At 43.4% G+C, this 19,354-nt stretch overlaps 1 protein-coding gene across 3 annotated transcripts in view; it reads right to left on the bottom strand.

Moving 5' to 3' along the window:
• The window catches only part of CFAP74 (cilia and flagella associated protein 74), a 2,332,202-nt gene that overhangs the window by 1,705,022 nt on the left and 607,826 nt on the right, over nt 1–19,354 (bottom strand). For all 3 annotated transcript variants that reach the window (XM_069610170.1, XM_069610172.1, XM_069610171.1), the window contains exons 9-11: nt 6,825–6,935; nt 6,415–6,517; nt 5,055–5,212 (exon numbers count right to left, since the gene is read on the bottom strand). In XM_069610170.1, coding sequence (XP_069466271.1) covers nt 5,055–5,212; nt 6,415–6,517; nt 6,825–6,935 — 372 coding nt within the window. The remainder of the gene's footprint in view (nt 1–5,054; nt 5,213–6,414; nt 6,518–6,824; nt 6,936–19,354) is intronic.

Here is a 19,354-nt window from a genome sequence, read left to right on the forward strand (position 1 = left end):
TTTTCTCTCACTACTCTCACATTTCACAGATTTAGAGCAAATCATACCTTTCCTTAGAGTGTTTCACCTTTCATGGGGATGTCACATATTTAATGGCAAGTAGCTTTGGTATCCAGTATGATAAAGTTGCCTGGGAAAAAAGGTCACTAGGGGGTGACATTTCCCCAAATTTGCACTCGTATGAAAATCAACCACTTTCCCCAAATATTCTATGAATGGAGTTAGAACAGTAATGAATACCATTCTAGAATATGCAAGGGAAGGTTTTTAGGTGCAGGGAACACATAAAATCACCTACCATGCGATTTTTCCCTAAGGGACATTTTCACATAGAACCGTAGCTTGGAACACCTTACACACAAAGGCAGGCTATTAGTCTGAACTTATGTAATGAACAATATTAAATTGGGTTCAACATGTTGCAACAAACACACATATAAATTTACATCGCTGCTGAAAAGGTGGGTGACGTTCAAAATACTTTTGACAAAGGGTCCACCAAACCCACACTGATGATTCAGAAAGTGTAATTTGAACATTGTTCTGCTATTATAATTTTAAATGTGAGCAGCACAGGGCTCTGTGGCAGTAGTTGTTACAAAAACAGAATGTTCATGGAATAAATATAAAACTGAGTCCTGTTTGTACATACAAGACAACAAATGATTTATGCATCCCTTTGCAATATAAATACTTCCACATTTACAAAGCAGATCAAATCAATGTATATAAAGTATTTCTGAAAACAAAAGATTTCAACTGCATACTGCAATTTCACCTTTTAATACAATGGAAAGTCGTTGCTTACATTTCATGGAATATATGCCCCTGATCAAAGAAAAACACATAATGTAAAACTCAGGTGGAAATCTCCATTACACATTTTGCATCTTTATCTTGAATAGGATGTTCAACTATTTTGGAAATTCAATTGCATAGAGAAGAAAATAGACTGATTCCCTAATGTTAATCCTATGAAACAGGTAGCTGATTGACTAGGGTATTGTATGAGCTCTCAAGCGAGGAACCTCAGATTAGACTCTGACATCATCATGATTGATTAAAATGATTAACAGTGTACAGATCAGTGGGCCTCATATGTTTGGTGGTATCCCGCCGGTAAATCTGGCAGGATACCACCAAACGGTAATGCCGTTGCCATCACTCGGTCTGCCGGAATTACTGGCAGATTACAAGTGGCGGTGAGTACTGGAATTCCGTATTCTTAGGACTCCATGGGGGGAATTGCTGGCATTACTGGTGCTGGTAATACCAGCATTTTTTGGTGGTGCAGTGCTGGAATTACCAGCGGCACATTGCTTGGAGTGTGCCGGTGCGGTACTGTACCGGTGTGCGGTAATACCAGCATGTTATTACCGCACTGGCACACTCATAATGAGGCCCCGTAAGAAGTCCCAGAGACAGATATTTTCATTTTTTAATGGTGGGCCATCTGAAGTTTGCTGTGGGCTGGTTCAGTTTTGGGAGCAGACAAGATTACAGTTTTGAGAAGGAGATGCGTATTACTGACCATTATTCCCTTTTGCACTTTTATTTTTTTTAAATCAATGGGAAGTAATTGGGAAACTAAACTCAGCTATTTTAAAAGATTAGAACTGGATTCTAATATACTGATGCCACCAGCTCAGCAATGACTGCTAGGAAATATATGTGGTTTGGGAGGAAGACTCTCAACCTATAAAGCAAAGCACCAAAGAGGAGCAGAAGCGGGGTTGCTGGTGAGCAGATTTCATGATGGATCGCAGAGTTGGGAGGCAGACCTGAACCAGATAGCTGAATAGGATTCCTGACTTGGTTAGGTAAGAATCATCAATTATTTCAATGCATTTACCAGAACAGTGTGTCACTTTGTCAATCTTTCCAAATACAATTTTTTCCCTGCTTCTATATTTTGGCCGCTGAATGAATAATTCTTTAACAATGTTTTCACATATTTTTATTTTGCTTGCTTTTGGATAGCCACTAGAAATCATGATGTCATTTTGTCATGTTATCTTCCAACTATTCTGGATAGAGTGGCAAGCCACAGAGTTTGGTGTAATGTAAGGCCTGGCAAAGCACATGTTAAGGCATTTGCCTCTACTTGCCCTTCCTGGCCACGGTAAGCGGACCCACATATGCACTAGTGGGTAGAAAGGAGGAATCCAGCAAGAGAATGTCAATGGTTTAGCCTGCATTTTTCAACCTAGGACTTTAGATGTGTTTTGAGGTAACTGCAGTTAGAAACCAAACCCTTTCCTTTAATGGGGGCACAGTGGATGGTATAATCTCATCTGCCTAATAGCTCACCAATCCTGACAGCGCTACTCTGAGTATAATTGTATATCTTTACATATTTTAGATGGCCATACACTACATTGACTGGCTGTAGGCTTTATATTTTTTTAGAAGAGAGTAGGAGCAGAGTACAACGCTATGACTATTTGCATCTATAGTATTGTTAATAATAATCGGCACTGAATATTATTTGACCACACTATTTGTAATGGTCAAACATTGCCCCTACACTAGAATATACATGAATGCTAAACAACAGTGAAAGCATGTTTTGTGTGTGTCAGTTTAGGAGTACAAATAGTCGCTATGCTGCAAGTGCAAATGATTATGGTTATAGTGGTAATGTGTAAGGACGGTATTAATGCCGTCAAAGGGTAATCATTTACAGATGGTTATAAAGATTTGGTTGCTAGGTGATCTGGGGATGGAGCTGCAAAAATATTCCTGGTAACTAGGAAAGCTATCAAGTGCCCTGGGGAAGAGTATTCTCTCTTACACCAAGTGCAGAGATTCAACTCCCTAGTGCCTTGCATTGGGTAAAGAACTATTCTCTGCCACAAAACCTGCCACAGCCCTATGTGAGCATTTTGACTACCTCTGTGTTAGAAGGGGGGCTCGCAATTAGGGTATGATGAAAATCATGACAGTAGCACTGCCATTATTGGACAAAGCAAAGACAAGTGTTTCCTCGTAGTGGCAGAAAAGACCATATAGTGCCGATGTACAGGAGTGGAACTATTGGACAAAGCCAACAAGAATGTGTTCTTAAAGGTGCAGAACCTTTAAGCATCAATTGCATTTTTTATTTATTACCCTGTAGAGCCAATTGTAAACTGGCTTTTGACTAATGTTCTTCACAGAAAATGCACAATTTTAACATTTTATTTGAAAAAACAATATTCTCTGCCGGGGTAGAGCCTCCAAATGTCCTGGTTTATTTGCGCTACATTGCAAAGCTAGGTTGCTTGTGCTTGTTACTGGGAAACATTTACACCCCCTTCTTCATTGAGAGAAACACCAGCCGCAACTGCAGGCCAACCTTAAAAGAAAGAGTGAAGCTCAAACTCCTGTGCATAGTTTAGTGGGCAATCTGTTTCACTGAGCCCGTTTACCTGGTGGAGGAACTTTGCTAGTACACACTAGTTAAAATCTTTAGCTCACCAAAGGCAGGTCTCCTTTGTGCCTCTAAACCTAAAGAGATTTACAGAGAAGGAATCAGGCTAGGCATTGCCAGCACCAAGACCTGCAACAAGATACCACCAAACCTCAACTTTCAGTAGAACCATCACAAACTAACTGAAATCTTTTCATTTAGAAGGCTTCTTCTCCCTTCCTGAATTATCGTAAACTGACCTGAAGAACAGTCAATGTCTACTGGTAACTAATTGTCCTTTTGTACCCATCAATGAGGCTTACAGTGGCGAGTTATCTGATAGGCCGAGGCGCTCCACAGTTGAGGGGATCTGCTGGTTTACAACACAGAGCAATCACTCTACAATGAGGTTCCTTCCACCATATTGCAACTTTCCGTAACACCAAAGAAGCATGAATGGGAACTTTTCAAGTACCTCTTGCGCCCCTTTCCCCACACCCCCCACTTCGTCCTGATTCAGTGTCAGAGAAAGTACTTCTTATAATGTTCCTATGCAAGTGCCCTGTGCAAAACACCAAAAATAAATTAACTAAATAATTACTAGCAATTCTGGGGGTATAGTGCCTCTGCAACCCATAATACGTTTAAGCAAGTCTCTATTAAGATGGTTTTGGAAGACTACTGTCAGTAGCAAAGAACCATATAGAGACTGCCAGCAGGCTTGGTACATTGCAGATGCCTCAAAATGACAGTGAGAACCAAATGAAGTTTGGAATTCATATTCGTAATTGGATGGTAGATCCTGGGACAATTTTGTTGTGAAAAAAAGATTGTTAAAGATTTAGAGCATCATATCAGTCAGAGGTTTCCACAAGGATTCTCATGCACAAAAGAACTAATAAAGAATGGGACCGTGGCCTGAGGGGGCGGAACTTTAGGCAGATCTTTTGATTGGTCTATGCTGAAAATGGCAAAGTAAGGTCGATGTGCTACTGAAGTGCTTGAGTTAAGACCTTTTCTACATTCTAAGTGAAAATGCTTCCAGACAATTGTCAGCTGCAAGTTCAATACTTTTAGAGAGTGCAAAGTGTTAAAAAAAAAGCATCAAGTGTGTTCACAGGCTGATGGCATTCTAATGTTCCTTGATAAGTCTTCCCAGTTCCTGCCATCATTCTCTATAACCAAACTGGAAATCTTACACATCCAATTGCTAATTTATGCTGCATTTCATTCTCAGACCTGAAAAAGCAGACTTTTTTTTTACTTACAACTGACTTCCATGTGTTTGTCATGGGATTTGTTTACTCCCAATATTTAAGTGTGGGGTTATTTTGTGTTCCACAAATGTGGAATTAATTCCCCATATTTAGGCTTGTCATTTTATGACTTGCTCTCTCAAAGAAGCAACTGAAGCACTGGCCTAATGTATTCAGTGTTTTGCTTGAACACCTGAATACTCATGAATTGTACCAGGGATACCCTAATTATTAAAAGCATGTACATCTATGAATGATCCAATGCCAAGGAACTGGTGACCTTGAGGTGGCAGTTTTTTAAAGATGTGGTTAGATCTATGGAGCCAATCAAACTCTCTGGTGAGTGGATGGGACGTATGAGCTCTGGGTCTGTAGCATGCTTTCCCTGGTATGCATATCATACTTACTGTTTCTGCTTTTCAAACTCTGCCAACCGTTTCTGGTGAATTAAGAACTTTGTCACATCTCCGCCCTCTGCCAGCACAGCCTCTTTTGCCTGCTCCTCTTGCTTTTTAGCTTCTTTTTCCCTGACCTTTTTCCGGGCCTGAATCACTCGAATGTTATCCTGCACAGGACAAAAGGCAGAGTCATTTATAGCCTAGTACATATCTATATGTATGGTTTCTGGGGGAAAGGAAACATTGTAGAAAAATACTAAGATTTTAAAGCAGACCAGCATCTTAATAAGGCTTGTAATGCTGCAGCCTAATCAATCTTACGTTAGGGGATGCTGGAGATTTACCTTGCCCAGGATTGGTTATACATATAGTTGAGGGATGGTGGACTGCCGATAATCGAACCACTGTCCCAATCATTATCCAGGCCGCCACTTTAGTAGTGAGATTGGCTGTTGCACGGGTGTATGATGTGTGATTGTGGGAGCGATTAGTGGCAGAGGGAACTCAGGTTGCACACACCTTGCCAGGCATTAGTGACGCCACCAATAAACTCTGCCATTATGTATTCTCGCAAGACAGTCTCATAAAACATCAATAGAGTGCACTACCCAGTTTAAAGCTCTTGTTTCTAGTTTGCCCCCTTTCCTTGTGTCCCTAGGAAGACGAGATATCCAGTAAATCGGAGCTGTAAAAGTAACTGCACTAACGTACCAGGTTCCCACATGCTACATATGCCTAATGAAGGAGGGCACAAAGGGGCAGGCAGCCACAATCTTTTCTCGATAAACCTAGGGGGGAAAGTCCCCCTTCAGGATTTTGCCAGTGAGCATCTCCAGTCTAAGAATCTTTTAAGCTGTGAGTAACTCATACTGGTGGTATAAAGGTTTACTTGGGGCTTTCTGGCACAAAATAAACGTTGTCCCTATGGGCATCCAACCCCTAATCATACTAAAGTATGAAACGTTCCAAGGTGATGACAAGCATTGAAAAGAACAGTGCTCCGACATAAGCTGAGTGGCATGGTACTGGATTTTTGAGAGCCTCTAGATTCCACCCGCATTGACAGACTGGGGCTGTCAAATGGTTCAGACACTACCCCCTTCTAGAGCACTGTCCTATCTTAATCTACCAATTTCACAATAACCCAGTCATTCTCTGTTCAGGTCCTGAAAAAGAGCACTGTCATTGTGGAATGATGCATGCAGTTATTTGCATATGAAACTTTGTATTTGCAGGTTAGGTGGGTGCCTGACTCTCATGAATTACTAAGACCTTTCATTAGCTTCACCCGTTTACCTTCAGGGTAATCCTACTCAGGAGAATTGCGGCGGTTTAAGTTTTTTGAGATCAGGGGGTTTTGCATTGTTACCCTGTTTGAAGAGATGTTGTTCTTCAATGTGAGCACAGCCTGCATCCTCTTCTCCATTTCCCCACGGGTCTTGAGTTCTTCATTTGCGTCCTTCTGGCGGACTCTGTTGGAAAAGCACAGATATGGCATTACCATTTTTGTTGGGGCATCAAGGGAGACAAAGCTGAAGTCAAGGAAATGTGGGCTGGATGACTAGTTGCCTACTCTACAGTTTGCCCGTGGAAGCATCTGGTGGCCCGTTTGTCTTTAACATGTGTGACTGAAATCAAAATATCAATGATGCTACATGCAATTGGATGGTACTGTGCATTTTATGGGAATGCATATTTATTAATGAGAATGGGAATCGTTTGCCCAACAGCAAAGGGCCCAGAGACAGCATACTACCTACTACGAATATGATACATCACCTTGTCATGGTTTCCTTTAGAAACTGGACAGCTTTTTCATGATTTCGCTGGGCTTCTTCCACGGCTTTTCGATGCCTTGCCTCTCGTTCTTGGACGATTTGTCTCTCTTTCCTGCAGTGGAAAGGAAAAAATGTATGGGGTAGTATGTGCACTGTTAGAACTATTGTGATCCTCTGTTGTGTATTCAGTGAGAATAGTATTTGCAAACTTGTTTGGCAATAGCATATCACTGTATTTCTTCATTTGTAATCTTAGTTTAAAGGTTTCTTCTATTTCGCTTTTTTAGTTTCTTTCTCCAGATTTTTATTTATCACTACCTATCTCAATGTATCCGGATAATTATATATTGCACTTTATATCCATCTATGATGGAACCTATCACCTTACGTCTCCATGTTTTGTCTCGAATTCTCGATTTTCAAATCTCAAGATCATACAAAAACACAACAAACCCCACCTACAAAAATCAAATTCCTACCCATACACAGCACAGGAGCACATGAAAGTCATAGAATATATGCATCTGAGAAAACTGGAATGATTAGGACTTCAAATGTTTCCATTTCACTTTTCAGTCACAACACAGACTACATTTTCTCTCAGCCCTGTGCTCAGGTGGTGAGAGTAGCAGACCCACAGCTAGGCTACAGGGTTTCCTGCAAGCTTTCCTGGCTCACCAAGTGGTAGTGATAGATGAGCAGTCAAGATAAACCCTTAGGAGGGGAAACAGGTTCTTTGAAGGTACAGAATAACATCAGAGCCTTTAATAAGCAATCATTTACCTAGTAATGTTATATAATAATACTTGGATGTGAAGATTACAGTTAAGAAGATGTTGTCTGATAAGGAATTTTGCAAACCTGTCAGAGTCATGTTTAAAGTCTAACTGGTCCCCTTGGGTCCGAGGTTCCAATGGTAGTACCCCATGACAACACAGGATCCTTATCCAGTCAACCAAGAGTTATTCTCTCATAGGAATCAATGGGAGAGACAGACCATCTTGAGTATCCAGTTCCCAGCCGAGCATAATAATTGTCATAAAGTTGCAGTAACCACATCAGGTATAGGCCCAATATTAGGGATAGGGTGTTGATTACAAATGATCAAAATGTCTCTATTTAGGTCTCCCGAATATGAAGGAGTGCCACAGCTGGAGAATTTCGGAGTTCTCTGGCAGGTAGCCGTCAGCGGTTCCGGTCCTGCATAGGCAACAGTCAATGGTTGCCATTCCAGGAGTGTAATGGTTCAGGTAAAACTCTGGTAGCAATGAAGATCTGCCGGAAAGGCGGTCAGCCAAAAGGCGACTGAAAAGGTGCTGGATCGAAAAGGAGATGAACTTATGTGGTTGGGGGAGCTGTGAAGTTCCAGAGATAGAAAGCATAGTTCTGTTAGCTGGAAAGTGAAGCCAGAGTCTGGCTGCCGCAGTTCAGGAACGGTCAGGGCATTTTGGGACAGTTACAATTCTTTCAGAGTTCATTGATTTTCATACCGAGAAGCCATGTGCTCTGTCTTGTACCACTGCTCTGGTTTCTGGAACTTGTTACACTTACTGATGGGTCTACACAGAGACAAGCAGTAACGCTTTCATTGGAAGAAGAGGGTATTTGTGACATGCAACCCAACTGTGCCTGCCACATCAAATAATGGGAGGTCCGTTTCTTTGATTCCCTCTGATCAGCGAGTACCCTGGTATCTGCAAAGTCTCCTCATTAGATCGGTCTTGGCAATTTGAAGTAGCAGGATAAAGACAGGAAAAGCTTACGCATGGTCCTCTTCTGTTCGCTTACAACATAGGGAATTCATGAGTTTAGTGAGCACCCTGATTCCAATGAGGAGGGAAGCATACATTCAAAAATCTGGCAACCACCTATTCACTAGATGTCGCCACATTCAAACTTTATCAGGCACCTTTCCAGGCTTCCACTCTGATTCAGATCACGGCAAGCAATCAAGCATTCTGTCATAAAGTACAAGTTAGTCAAGTTAACTGTAGTAACTACTATACGCCTAGAGCACAGTCCACTTTCCTCAGTACTCATGGCATGTTGTTCAGAATGTGGACATGACTGAAGTAGGATGTAGAGTTGCATTCTAATAAAAAAAGGAACAGAGTGGGACATAAGCACACCAGCAGACAGATCCCCCTACTATAAGCCTGACTCTTACATGCTCTCAGCCCCAACTTTCAGTTCTTCGAACCACATGGAAACGCTAAAAACGTATTAAAGGGGATGGAGATAGGGACATACAGAGGAAGGGGGACTATAGTTAGTATTAGTCACTCCAGTGAGTAACACATACTTACTCCTATGCCTGGTCTCCTTTTCTTCACACTAAAGGGAGACTGCAAAGCTCTACAGATGGTGAGAAGAAGGCACCTAATTGCAAAAGAGGTTATGCTGGACAACATGTCCAGAGGAGACATCAGCCATCAAACTAATGTCCATGAGCTAATGTTTACAAAAGGCATGCTGGAAAGCCCAGGTAGCAGCCCTACAATTGTCCTCCAGAAAGACATGTGGATGCAAGGCAAATGAGGCAGCATTTCCTTGGACCATTTGTGCATGAATGATCTTGGGGGGGAAAGACCCATTCGACAATTTGCAGCATTCCAAAATGCTGGCCACCAGTCAATGGAGAGTAGTAGGCCTACAAGCATTTGTGCCGGGCTGAAAGCCCCCAAAGGTAATGAACAGATGATAATAATAACTGAACGATCATGACCATTCCAAGTAAAACAGATTCCAGGGTGTTAAGTGTGTGTTTCTTTTGAGGAAGGATTAGGAAAGAAAACTGGAAAAGAGATTTCCTGAATAAGGTGAAAAGATGCCACTGTATAAAGAATGAAGGAAGAAAGAGTACAGAGGATCACCATGTCACTGCGGAAAGTAGGATAAAGCTCAGAAGAGCAAACCGCCTAGAGTTCGCCCAATCCTCCTAGTTGATGTGAACATGACCAGCATTCAACATTGATGACCGTGACTTTCTTCTAAGTCGTCTGCATAGGATGTGTCTAATAGAGATTCCTTGGAATCGAATTAAATCCTATCTGACCGATTTACCCCAACTAGAAGCATAACCACCATACCACTCTGGTCAGAGGCCTATCATCTGCAGAGTGCTCCAGGTCTCCTCCCTAAGCCCAGTCTTCTTCAATCTGTATACAAAATCTTTGGCTGACTTATTTCACAGTTTTGACATGACATTCTATATGTATGCAGATGATAACCAGATCAATCTTCGGCTGGGCAAGACCGCTACAAACTATGCATGGAGCAGGTAAGGTTGTTGATGAATATGAACCGGCTGCAACATAATATGCAAAAAAACAGACATTTTGATATGCCAAAACAGCTTGGCCTGGCACATCACTCTCCCTGACTCTTCTTCTATTAGTTTGCCAGTGTGAACTAGCCTTTGGCAGGTGTCGCTTGGACCCTGCCCAGCACCTTCAAAATCATTCCCGATCTGGGCATATGGTCCAGCTCAGATCTCATCATTGTTACTGAAACAAGCTCACCAGTAGTTGCTTTTTCCAATTTTAAACAATAAAAGGGTTCTTGGATTAGTTTATTTTTCTTGCTAGGATCCAACTTATAAATGCAAGTCTTTGGAATACTGTAATAACTTATCTTGGTCCCCCTAAAAAGTGTTAACCAAACTTCAGTACATTCAAAAAGCTGATGCTAGACTGCTATTTTGTCTAAGCCGTTGCAACCATATTTCTTTGGCTCTTCAAAATATACAACGGTTGCTTGTTGGCTAAACGGAATGAGTTCAAGGCTCTTTGATTGGTCCACAAAGCTTTCAATAACAAAGGACCATCCTTTATTTGTAGCTGCATATCCTAATACACTCCTGGAAGACACCTGAGATCCAGCAGCTAACCTTTTGGTAAACCCTAGATTTAAATATCTACGCTGGGGTAGCCGCTCTAGTGCTGTGTTGAGACCTAAGAAAATGAACACGCTTCCATCATTTAGATGTTTTCTTGATGATTGGCTTGAGTTCTGACATCATTTGAAGACCTTTTTGTTACCCAAATAATTGCTTTTAATGTTACCGGTAGGAAGCATGGAATGGAGATTAAGAGTGCCATGATGCCTCCTTTCGAGGAGATTTGGCGCATTTTACAAATACACTACCTTCCTGCGCATGGGGATGGAACCTGAAAAGACCTCTAAAGTGTCTCTTGATCACTGGGTTTTCCAGCGAGACGGTGGAACTATCCTCACTGAGATAGGGTCCTATTGTTGAAAGAAAGGTATGGCAGGAATCAAGGGAGATACCTCTGCTCACCAAGTAAGACATGAGGGAGATTAAATAACCAAGGGCAGCTAAGAGGACATTAGACCTCTTGCCCAGGACCAAGTGGCATAAACAAGGCTATTTGCTTTCGTATTTGGATCGAGTGAAGAACTTCCTTGCTGTCATCAAAATGTCTTAAACAAGCCAGCCTCACAAACGGTAAGTCCTTAGGGATCAGGCAGATAAGGAAAGCGAATGAAGGGAGGGATGAAGTGCCTGACACCCCAGCTAGCATAGTAGTTCCTGTCTCTGGAGGCATAGAGAGCCAAACTCCACTCCAGTAGTCCCAAAAACTCTATTCTTGTGGGCCCAGTAAGGCATAATCAGCTTAAAATGAAAGCTGGCGGAACATTCCAGCTTGCAAAAGACCTATGAGATATGAGGAAGCATAGGAAACACAAAGTGTTTGACTATCCCAGGGGATGAGAAAGGTGTTGTGTAGGGAGTCTACTGGCTGATCCTTCAATAAGGAATAAAGGGGGCCCCTCTTTGTTGACCCCAGAGGCAAAGAGGTCCACCAACAGCAACCCACATTGACAGAAAAATCATAGGGCTTTCTCCGGGCTTACCACTCTCACCAGCCAGTATATAAGCCAAAATGCATGCAAGGGCAACCATACTGAACCTCCGCACCGGTAAGATGATGTTACATTTAAACATATCTGGAAAGGTCCACCAGCCTCCCTGTAACGCTCACCTGATTCTCGCAGAGGCGCCGGTCTTGACTGGGCGACTACCGTATCTTCAAAGGTGATGTGTAGCACCCGGTTGGCTCTTTGGGCTGGACCTCTGTGCACTGTATGCCTGACGTCGAGAGTAAGATGTCTGCAGATAGAAAATATGGGGTTAATGAACTGGGGTTATTGGGGTGTCCCTATCTCTTTCCTCTTCTCCTCTCCTGTAGACCCCCAAAGGTTAACGCTCTCACCTTAGGTAAGTGAATGCCGAGCTCTCCATCTGCCTCGGGGCAGGGTGCTGTAACCAGTTTCTTCACTGGATAGGTAGCGCAGGCCTCTTGACTTCAGAGGACTGCTGTCCGTCGTTTACTGCACGAACGGTAAGTTTCGAGTCATTCAAATGTCTTTAAAGTCTTTAGTAATGATGTCTCTTGTTTTGCAGGGTTCCGGCGATGGCGGATGACGGGCTGAAGTGAGTTGAAGATGGAGCCCGTGTGATGAATAGAAGCGCCTGGAAGCACGTAAGTAAGCGCTTGTTGCCTGCTTCACTATGCGCTCTAACTGTCTTTTTATTTTGCAGGTACGAGTTCGGAGCGGCTGCAGGGTGCCGGAATACCCACTGGATTAGATGTGGAAAGGAGTAATGGCACGTGAGTATTAAAGTTCCCCAATGTCTTTAAACGCACCTTGTTTTGTCTTTCAGATGCCGGAATGCAGTGTGAAGACCTCCGGAGCGCACGAAGAGTAGGTAAGCCTTTGCCTTTCAGATGCCGGAATGCTAACCTGTTCTTTCTTGTCTTTATAGGTGTTGCTGAAGACTGGATTCAGGATGGTAAGCCTTTGCCTTTCAGATGCCGGAATGCTAACCTGTTCTTTCTTGTCTTTATAGGTGTTGCTGAAGACTGGATTCAGGATGGTAAGCCTTTTTCCTTAGGCCCTGGACCGGATGCAGAAGACACGATGAGCGTTCGGCTGCAGAGGTTGCAGAATAACGCAAAGCAAGATTCATCCACCGGGTGTGGTTTAAATAGCCTCCTGTAGTGCTTAGGTGTCTCCTTCCACAGCCACGCCTAAGTAAGAAAAGAGTTCCTGGTAAGAAAAGAGTTCCTGCCTTCCAGAAGAGTTCCAGTGTTCTGAATCTAGGGAGTGGCTCCAGCCCCACCCAACAGGAAAAGTAGTTCCAAACAGAAGAGGATCAGAGGCTCAACTGGCAGGCAAGTAAGCAGCATGGTCTGCTGAAGGTAAGTCCACCCAAGCATTATGAGCCCGGCGCTTCCAGCGCTGGGACTGGGCATATTTATGAGCCTGGTGCCACTGGCGCCAGGACTGGGTCCAAAAGGTCCCAATTGGGACTGGTTGGCACTCGGAACCTGGGTTATGGATCTGCTTCCAAGGGAGTTGGGAAAACCATGACCTTTTGGAAGCAGAGATCATGACACTCCCATTGTCTTTCTTCCAGACCGAGAGAAAAGAAACCTTCCAAATGTTTTAACTGAGGAACTGGCTCTATCATCTGCAGGCACATCGGCATCTCAACCTCACCCTGTGGTACTGTGGAAAGTTGTTGGGGAGGAGTGGGAAGAGGAAGGAGAGAATAGAAGGCTGTATCCAAAACTGATCATTAAGATGGTCCAATGGTCTTGGGTCACAGACTGCCAGGCAGCCAGAGAGTGTGAAATGTTACCTCCCCGTTCCCCCATTGCAGTTCGGTAGTACTGGTAAACTGTAACATCTTTGCTTTCTTTCCAGAAGAGGACATGGTGCCCTTGAAGACACCATTTGTGCTTTGATGGTCCCTCTGAGGACGAAAAGGAACCATCTCTCCAGTTGCAGTCTTGCAACCTGGCTTGGAAGACTCTGAATCTGCCCGAGTTGCGGATCATTTCGCCTTTCCCGAAAGTTGCAGAAGTTAAAGGTTTTTCAGACTTAGCTGTTATAGTATTGGCCTTTTCTTTGGCCTATCCGCCAGCTGTGTTGGTGTGACAAGGTTCCTCTCTCCAACAAAGCACAGGGCCAGGGTTTTGGCGTGAGCCTCAAACTAAATTGGTTCCTCTTAAAACAGGTGATCTATCGTGTGTCAAGGCACAAGCACATGCCTCTGAAGGCAGCTGATATTCACATGGCCACCTGCCACTTCCAAGGTATCACGGGCCACCGTTCTGGCAACTAGCAAGTCTGCCAGAAATTGACCCCTCTTTTCCAGTGTGAGTTCAAATGAAAATTCCCCAATTCTTCTCAACAGATTAGGATTGCATGGCCCTAAGTGACATCAGCGTTAACCTGTGACAAATGGAGCACACTATTCAAAGAAAACCTTCATTTAATTTTTTTATTTTATTTGCATACAAATGTAACCTGAAATGTACACTTCAAGATATGTTAAAACATCCAATTATTTTTTAAAGGAATGAATATTCAATAAAAAATAAAATAAGCTTTTCAAATAAGTAAAATATTTCAAAGTCAGGTAAAACACTCCACTCACATAAAAAGCCTAAAATTAAAAAAGAAATCATAGAAATTCATACAAGTTAACAGAGAATTAGTCTAGGCTGTCACAGGGATTAAGTTTCCAATTTCAGTGCAATAATAAAACCTGCTACTGCCACTACAGTTGCTGTTGTTCGCCCAACCAAACAGATGGTCCAAATCAGTTTATAACCCTCCCCTAATTTAAATTCAGAAAATGTCCTTAAGTATAAAGAAGGGAACTGTAAAAGTGCCAAACAATCTGTTAATCAGTGTTTTACTGTCTCATAGCCGCTTTAAAAAAACCTACAGTAAGCTCGATCCTTAGAAAATATAATACCATATCGTACGAGCATTTGTTTTGACCGGATTAAGTTCCAGCAAAAACGAAGGAAGTTGAACCGGGTAGCTCTGTCAGGGTAGATACTTACAAAACTAGGAATACTAGCCCCATTTCTATGTTCAACTTGTAAGTGTTGCTTTCATGGGATTTCGTGGGATTTTTACTAAGTTCCTCGGTTCAACTCCCAATGTTTTCCAAAATGAACGTACTAAGCTGTTGAATATTCTTAAAATGGGCACAACCTTGCATTAAATAGAATTGAATCAAATATTTAAAAAGGGATATTTCTCACAAGTGATAGATCTTCCAGTTCGCTGTCCAGGAGACTATGCCCAGCTTGTACCTTATTGCCTCTATTGGTAGAGACTTTGGTACTTGCACCAATATTTTCCAAATATTCCCCTCCAAAAGGGGGAGAAGATCTAGTATCTTAAATGAATACACCTCTATACCATAAAGCAGTTTAGGGATGATTTTAGCACCATAGTAGCGTAGTGCAGATTTTAGTGTGAATTTACCAAATTTCATGTAAACTCTGGCTAAATGGTTAGTCAGGTCAGATGCTCGGGTTATAAACCACCCACATACACTTTGCAACCTAGGACCAGCATTCAAAACATAAAATATATCAATGAATTAACTTTAGCAATATCCCCATTATCGATATACCAGTGCCGATTACATCTCTTCCAAGATTTAGTTATCTGGATAATCTTAGTTTTGTCGGGATTCACTCGCAGAGACAGATCCTCCACACAACTCACAAATGCATTGATCAGTCGCTGTAGACCTATTGCCGTAACATCAAACAGAAGATAGTCATCTGTATAAGCAAGCCATTTAAAGGACAATCCAGGGAATTTTGGAGAGACAAATGCCAGAGGGGATAAGTGGTCATCCACATCGACTAAATATAGATTGAAAAGGCAGGGCGCTAACATGCAGCCCTGCCTTACCCCCCTACAAGCTGGTATGCTTTGGGATAGTTCCCCTGAGTGATTCAACTATACCTGTAGGTTTGTATTAGAGTATAAAGCAATTATACGTTTCAACAAACCTGTGGGAATCCACCACAATAGCAGTTTTTGCCATAATTGTCCCCTATCCACAGCATCAAATGCTGCTGTAAGGTCGGGTGAGGCCACAAAAATACTTTCATAGTTCCCTTTCCAGGCAAGCGTCTGCAAACAATTCAGTACTACCCCTTTCAAGGAAGTACCCATATTTCGCCTGAATCCTGTTTGCCATTCACCAATTCTCCCTGATACTTCCAACCACGATTCTAGATGGGAAAGTAGGATAGATGAAAAAAAACCTTACTGTCCGCATCTGGAATTGCGGCGGGACGATAGTTCCAGGGACTTGCAAGATCACCTCTCTTGTAAATAGGGAGTACGTGAGCTGTTGACCAAGTTGAAGGATATACTCCCATTTTAAGAATCTTTTGATAAAGAGACGACAACACCTCTGCCAAAAGGCAGGATAACCCTTAAACAAAAGGTTTGCTAGGCCATTTGGACCCAGGGCTCTCGATGCGCAAATCTTATGAAGAATTCCTATTACAATCTCCCGACTAAAATCTTCAGGAGATAAATCATTCAGATTCTCAGCTGATAAAAGCTGTTCATTCCCTACTTAGGAGCCCCTTCAATGACCTTAGTGAAATGGGATACCCACATTGACTCTGTGACACCATTAGTCTGCACAGATGGTTGAGATAAATCCACGGCCTTAATAATTTGCCAGAATGACCTTACATCTTTGTCCTTACAGTAACAGAGCATTTCCTCCGTGTCATCCTGTGAGCATTTGCCCCTAGACTGGAGCAGCCAGTTTCTATGAGCTTGTTGTACCATTCTAATCCCCTCTAATCTTTCCCCGCGAGGAAGAGAGAACATTGTTTTAAGTTGTGAGATCCTTTGCCTCCATTTTCTTTTACGAGAGGATACCTTTTCATTGTATGCATGTTGATGAGAAATGGTACCCTGTAATGTACCTCTTTTCTTTGTGGCATCACCCACCACCAACAGTGAGTCCAAAAATTCCCCAAAATAAGCTGGAGTAAAAACCTGATATCTCTATGCCTCGCAGGTTACTGCCAAAGTCATTTCCCCATTGCATGATCGCTGTAAGGTGTAAAATTGACTTCAATGTCATTGCATCTCACGCAGAGCCACTCATCTGCAAAAACATAATCGAGCACTGAGGTTATGTGACCGTTTGCCCAAGTCGGGACGAAAGTAGAGGCACGGTCCTTTAACGTGGTTAAGCCCAGACTGTCCAGACAGGAAAGCCATCTCTTCCCATTTCCTTTCTTGCTCTTACTACCAAATCCTTTATTAACTGAGAAATCCCATTCTTCTGTGTATGAGCAATCTGAATTCAATTCGCCAGCCTGAATAACATGCCTCTTCTGAGGGCTGACACAAGTGCTTCCCTTTTGAGGTTGATGTTCTGTGAAATAAACAACAACTCTGGAAGTGTATGTTATAATATTTAGGGAAGGATTGCATTTGAGCATCAAGTGTTCACTTAACAGGAGTTTTTTTTCTATTTTCCTTTGGTTAGTAAGTGCTTCCATGTTAGTTGAGCAATTGTTGCAATAACTCCACAACAGAAAGGCATCTCAGTATTACTTTCAGAATCTTCATTAAGCAAGCTCAGAAATGAGTGGGGAAAATGTGGGTGGAGCTACTTAATGGTATGGTGCCTTGAGTGCCATCCCAAAAGGATGAAAAGGAGAACTCTGATCTTCCCCCTCTCATATCATGAACAGCCATAGGTGGAATCGATGATGTAGACCCAGTGATTTCAGTTTTGAAGTTCAGATCTCTTAAAAACCTCACAGAAATACAGTTTCAACAGCATCTCTTGTGTTTTATTGCTGACCGAGGAGTTTAAATTATGCCAAGAAGGAGCATTTCCTATTCATTAAGTACAGTAAGTGCTTCTTTGTTTGGTGGATATTTTCTCCTGATTATCTATAACATAAGGTAATGAAAATTGAAGAAACTATATACCCCCCCTCCTGCTTTGGCTGCCCCCCCTTACTGTCCACCCTGCACCCTCTATGGTGCTCTCTGCCTCCCCTATCTTCTCTAACTGCTATTCTATCGACTATCCTATCCCTCTCACTAAGTCTGGCAGGAAGAAGCTCAAAAGGTCTCCAACCCAGGCCTCCCTATCACTGATACCTACACCAGCGCTTCCTCCAGACAGACCCTCACCGACATCCACTTTGTCGTTCCCTCACAGGCCTATGGACCCCACATATGGTCTCTGTTCTATCTCCTTTTTCCTCCTCTCCCATTAATGGTGGCACTCAGTGGGAGGCCCTACTGGCCTCCTTCCACTCCTCCAAGGCCATCATTAATGTCTACTTTAATGGTACCATCTTGGTCCAGGGCCCTCAGGCCAATCTCCTCCTTTTCGATAGGCGCTTCCTGCATATTATCAACTTCCTTTCTTCTCCTGCTACTCCTATCTACCCCACTCTGGCTCCTCTGTCGCCTCCTTCCTCTGCCACCTCTCTGGCACCCTCAGCTGTTTCTTGGGCCACTCTGCTGCCTCCTTCCTCTGCCACCTCTCTGGGACCCTGCACTGCTTCTCTGGCCGCTCTGCCTTCTCCTCCTCCCTCTTCTTCCTCTTCTTCCTCGTTGACTACCCTTCCACCTTCCTCCACCCATGCTCTGTCACCTCTAACACTTTAGCAGGGCATTTCTCATGCATGTACCCCGCCTTGGAAGTCTTTCAAAGGTGGCAATCTGTTCTACGTTGCTACTATTAACTCTCGCTCCACTGTCAAACACTCATTGGACATCTGCCGTCTCCTCGAAGAACTTTATTTGGATGTACTCGGTCTCACCGGGACTTGGTTCACGGCCAGCTCTGTTACGAGTTTTGACACTCTCCTCCATGATGGCTACAAGATCCTCTCCAAACCCAGAACCAACAAGCCTGGTGGGGGAGTAGCCCTGAACTTCCCAGAGTGAAACCATGCTTCTGTCATTCCTATGCAGGCCTACTCCTCCTTCAAATGCCTGGTCTGCAGGCTCTCTATCTCTCCTGGCCTCTCTCTCACTGTGACCACCATCTACAGGCCACCTGGCCAGGTTGCCCACTTCCTCTCTGAGTGGGCTGACCTCTCCTCCTCCTTCCTTGTCTCGACCTCTCAACTTCTCCTCCTCGGAGATCTTACCATCCACTTGGATTCTACAAGTCCCTCCTCGGTGCTCTTTCGTGACCTCTGTGACTCTCTCTCTTTCTATTCTACCCTCTGGCCGACTCACTCTGCAGGGCACACCCTGGATGTTCTGATCTCCTCAGACCTCTCCCTCTCCAACCACCTCACTACTCCTCTCTCTTGGACTCACCACTTTCTTCTGTCCTCTCACCTGTCGCTCTATGCCCCTCAGGATAAGCCGACACCAGCACTGCCACCCACCTTCTCGGTCATCCGGCCCATGAAGCGCGTCAGTGGAGGCTTTCACCGCTACTTTCTCTCCTCCTCCTCCTACACCTTTGGCTGACTCACACTCTGACACAGCCCTTTCCAACCTTCATCTCTCTATCCCTAACACTCTTGAAGTCCTTGCCCACGTCATGAGGATTCGTTTAAAGGCCGCATCCAAGTGCAACTCTTGGTATGATTCTGACCTTGCTACCCATAAGCCCAAGTGTAGGGTGGCAGAGAGGAAGTGGAGGGCATCAAGCACATCCTCTGACAAACTGGC

Source organism: Ambystoma mexicanum, chromosome 8, assembly GCF_040938575.1.
Source record: "Ambystoma mexicanum isolate Mex_15411 chromosome 8, UKY_AmexF1_1, whole genome shotgun sequence".
Lineage (NCBI taxonomy): Eukaryota > Metazoa > Chordata > Amphibia > Caudata > Ambystomatidae > Ambystoma > Ambystoma mexicanum.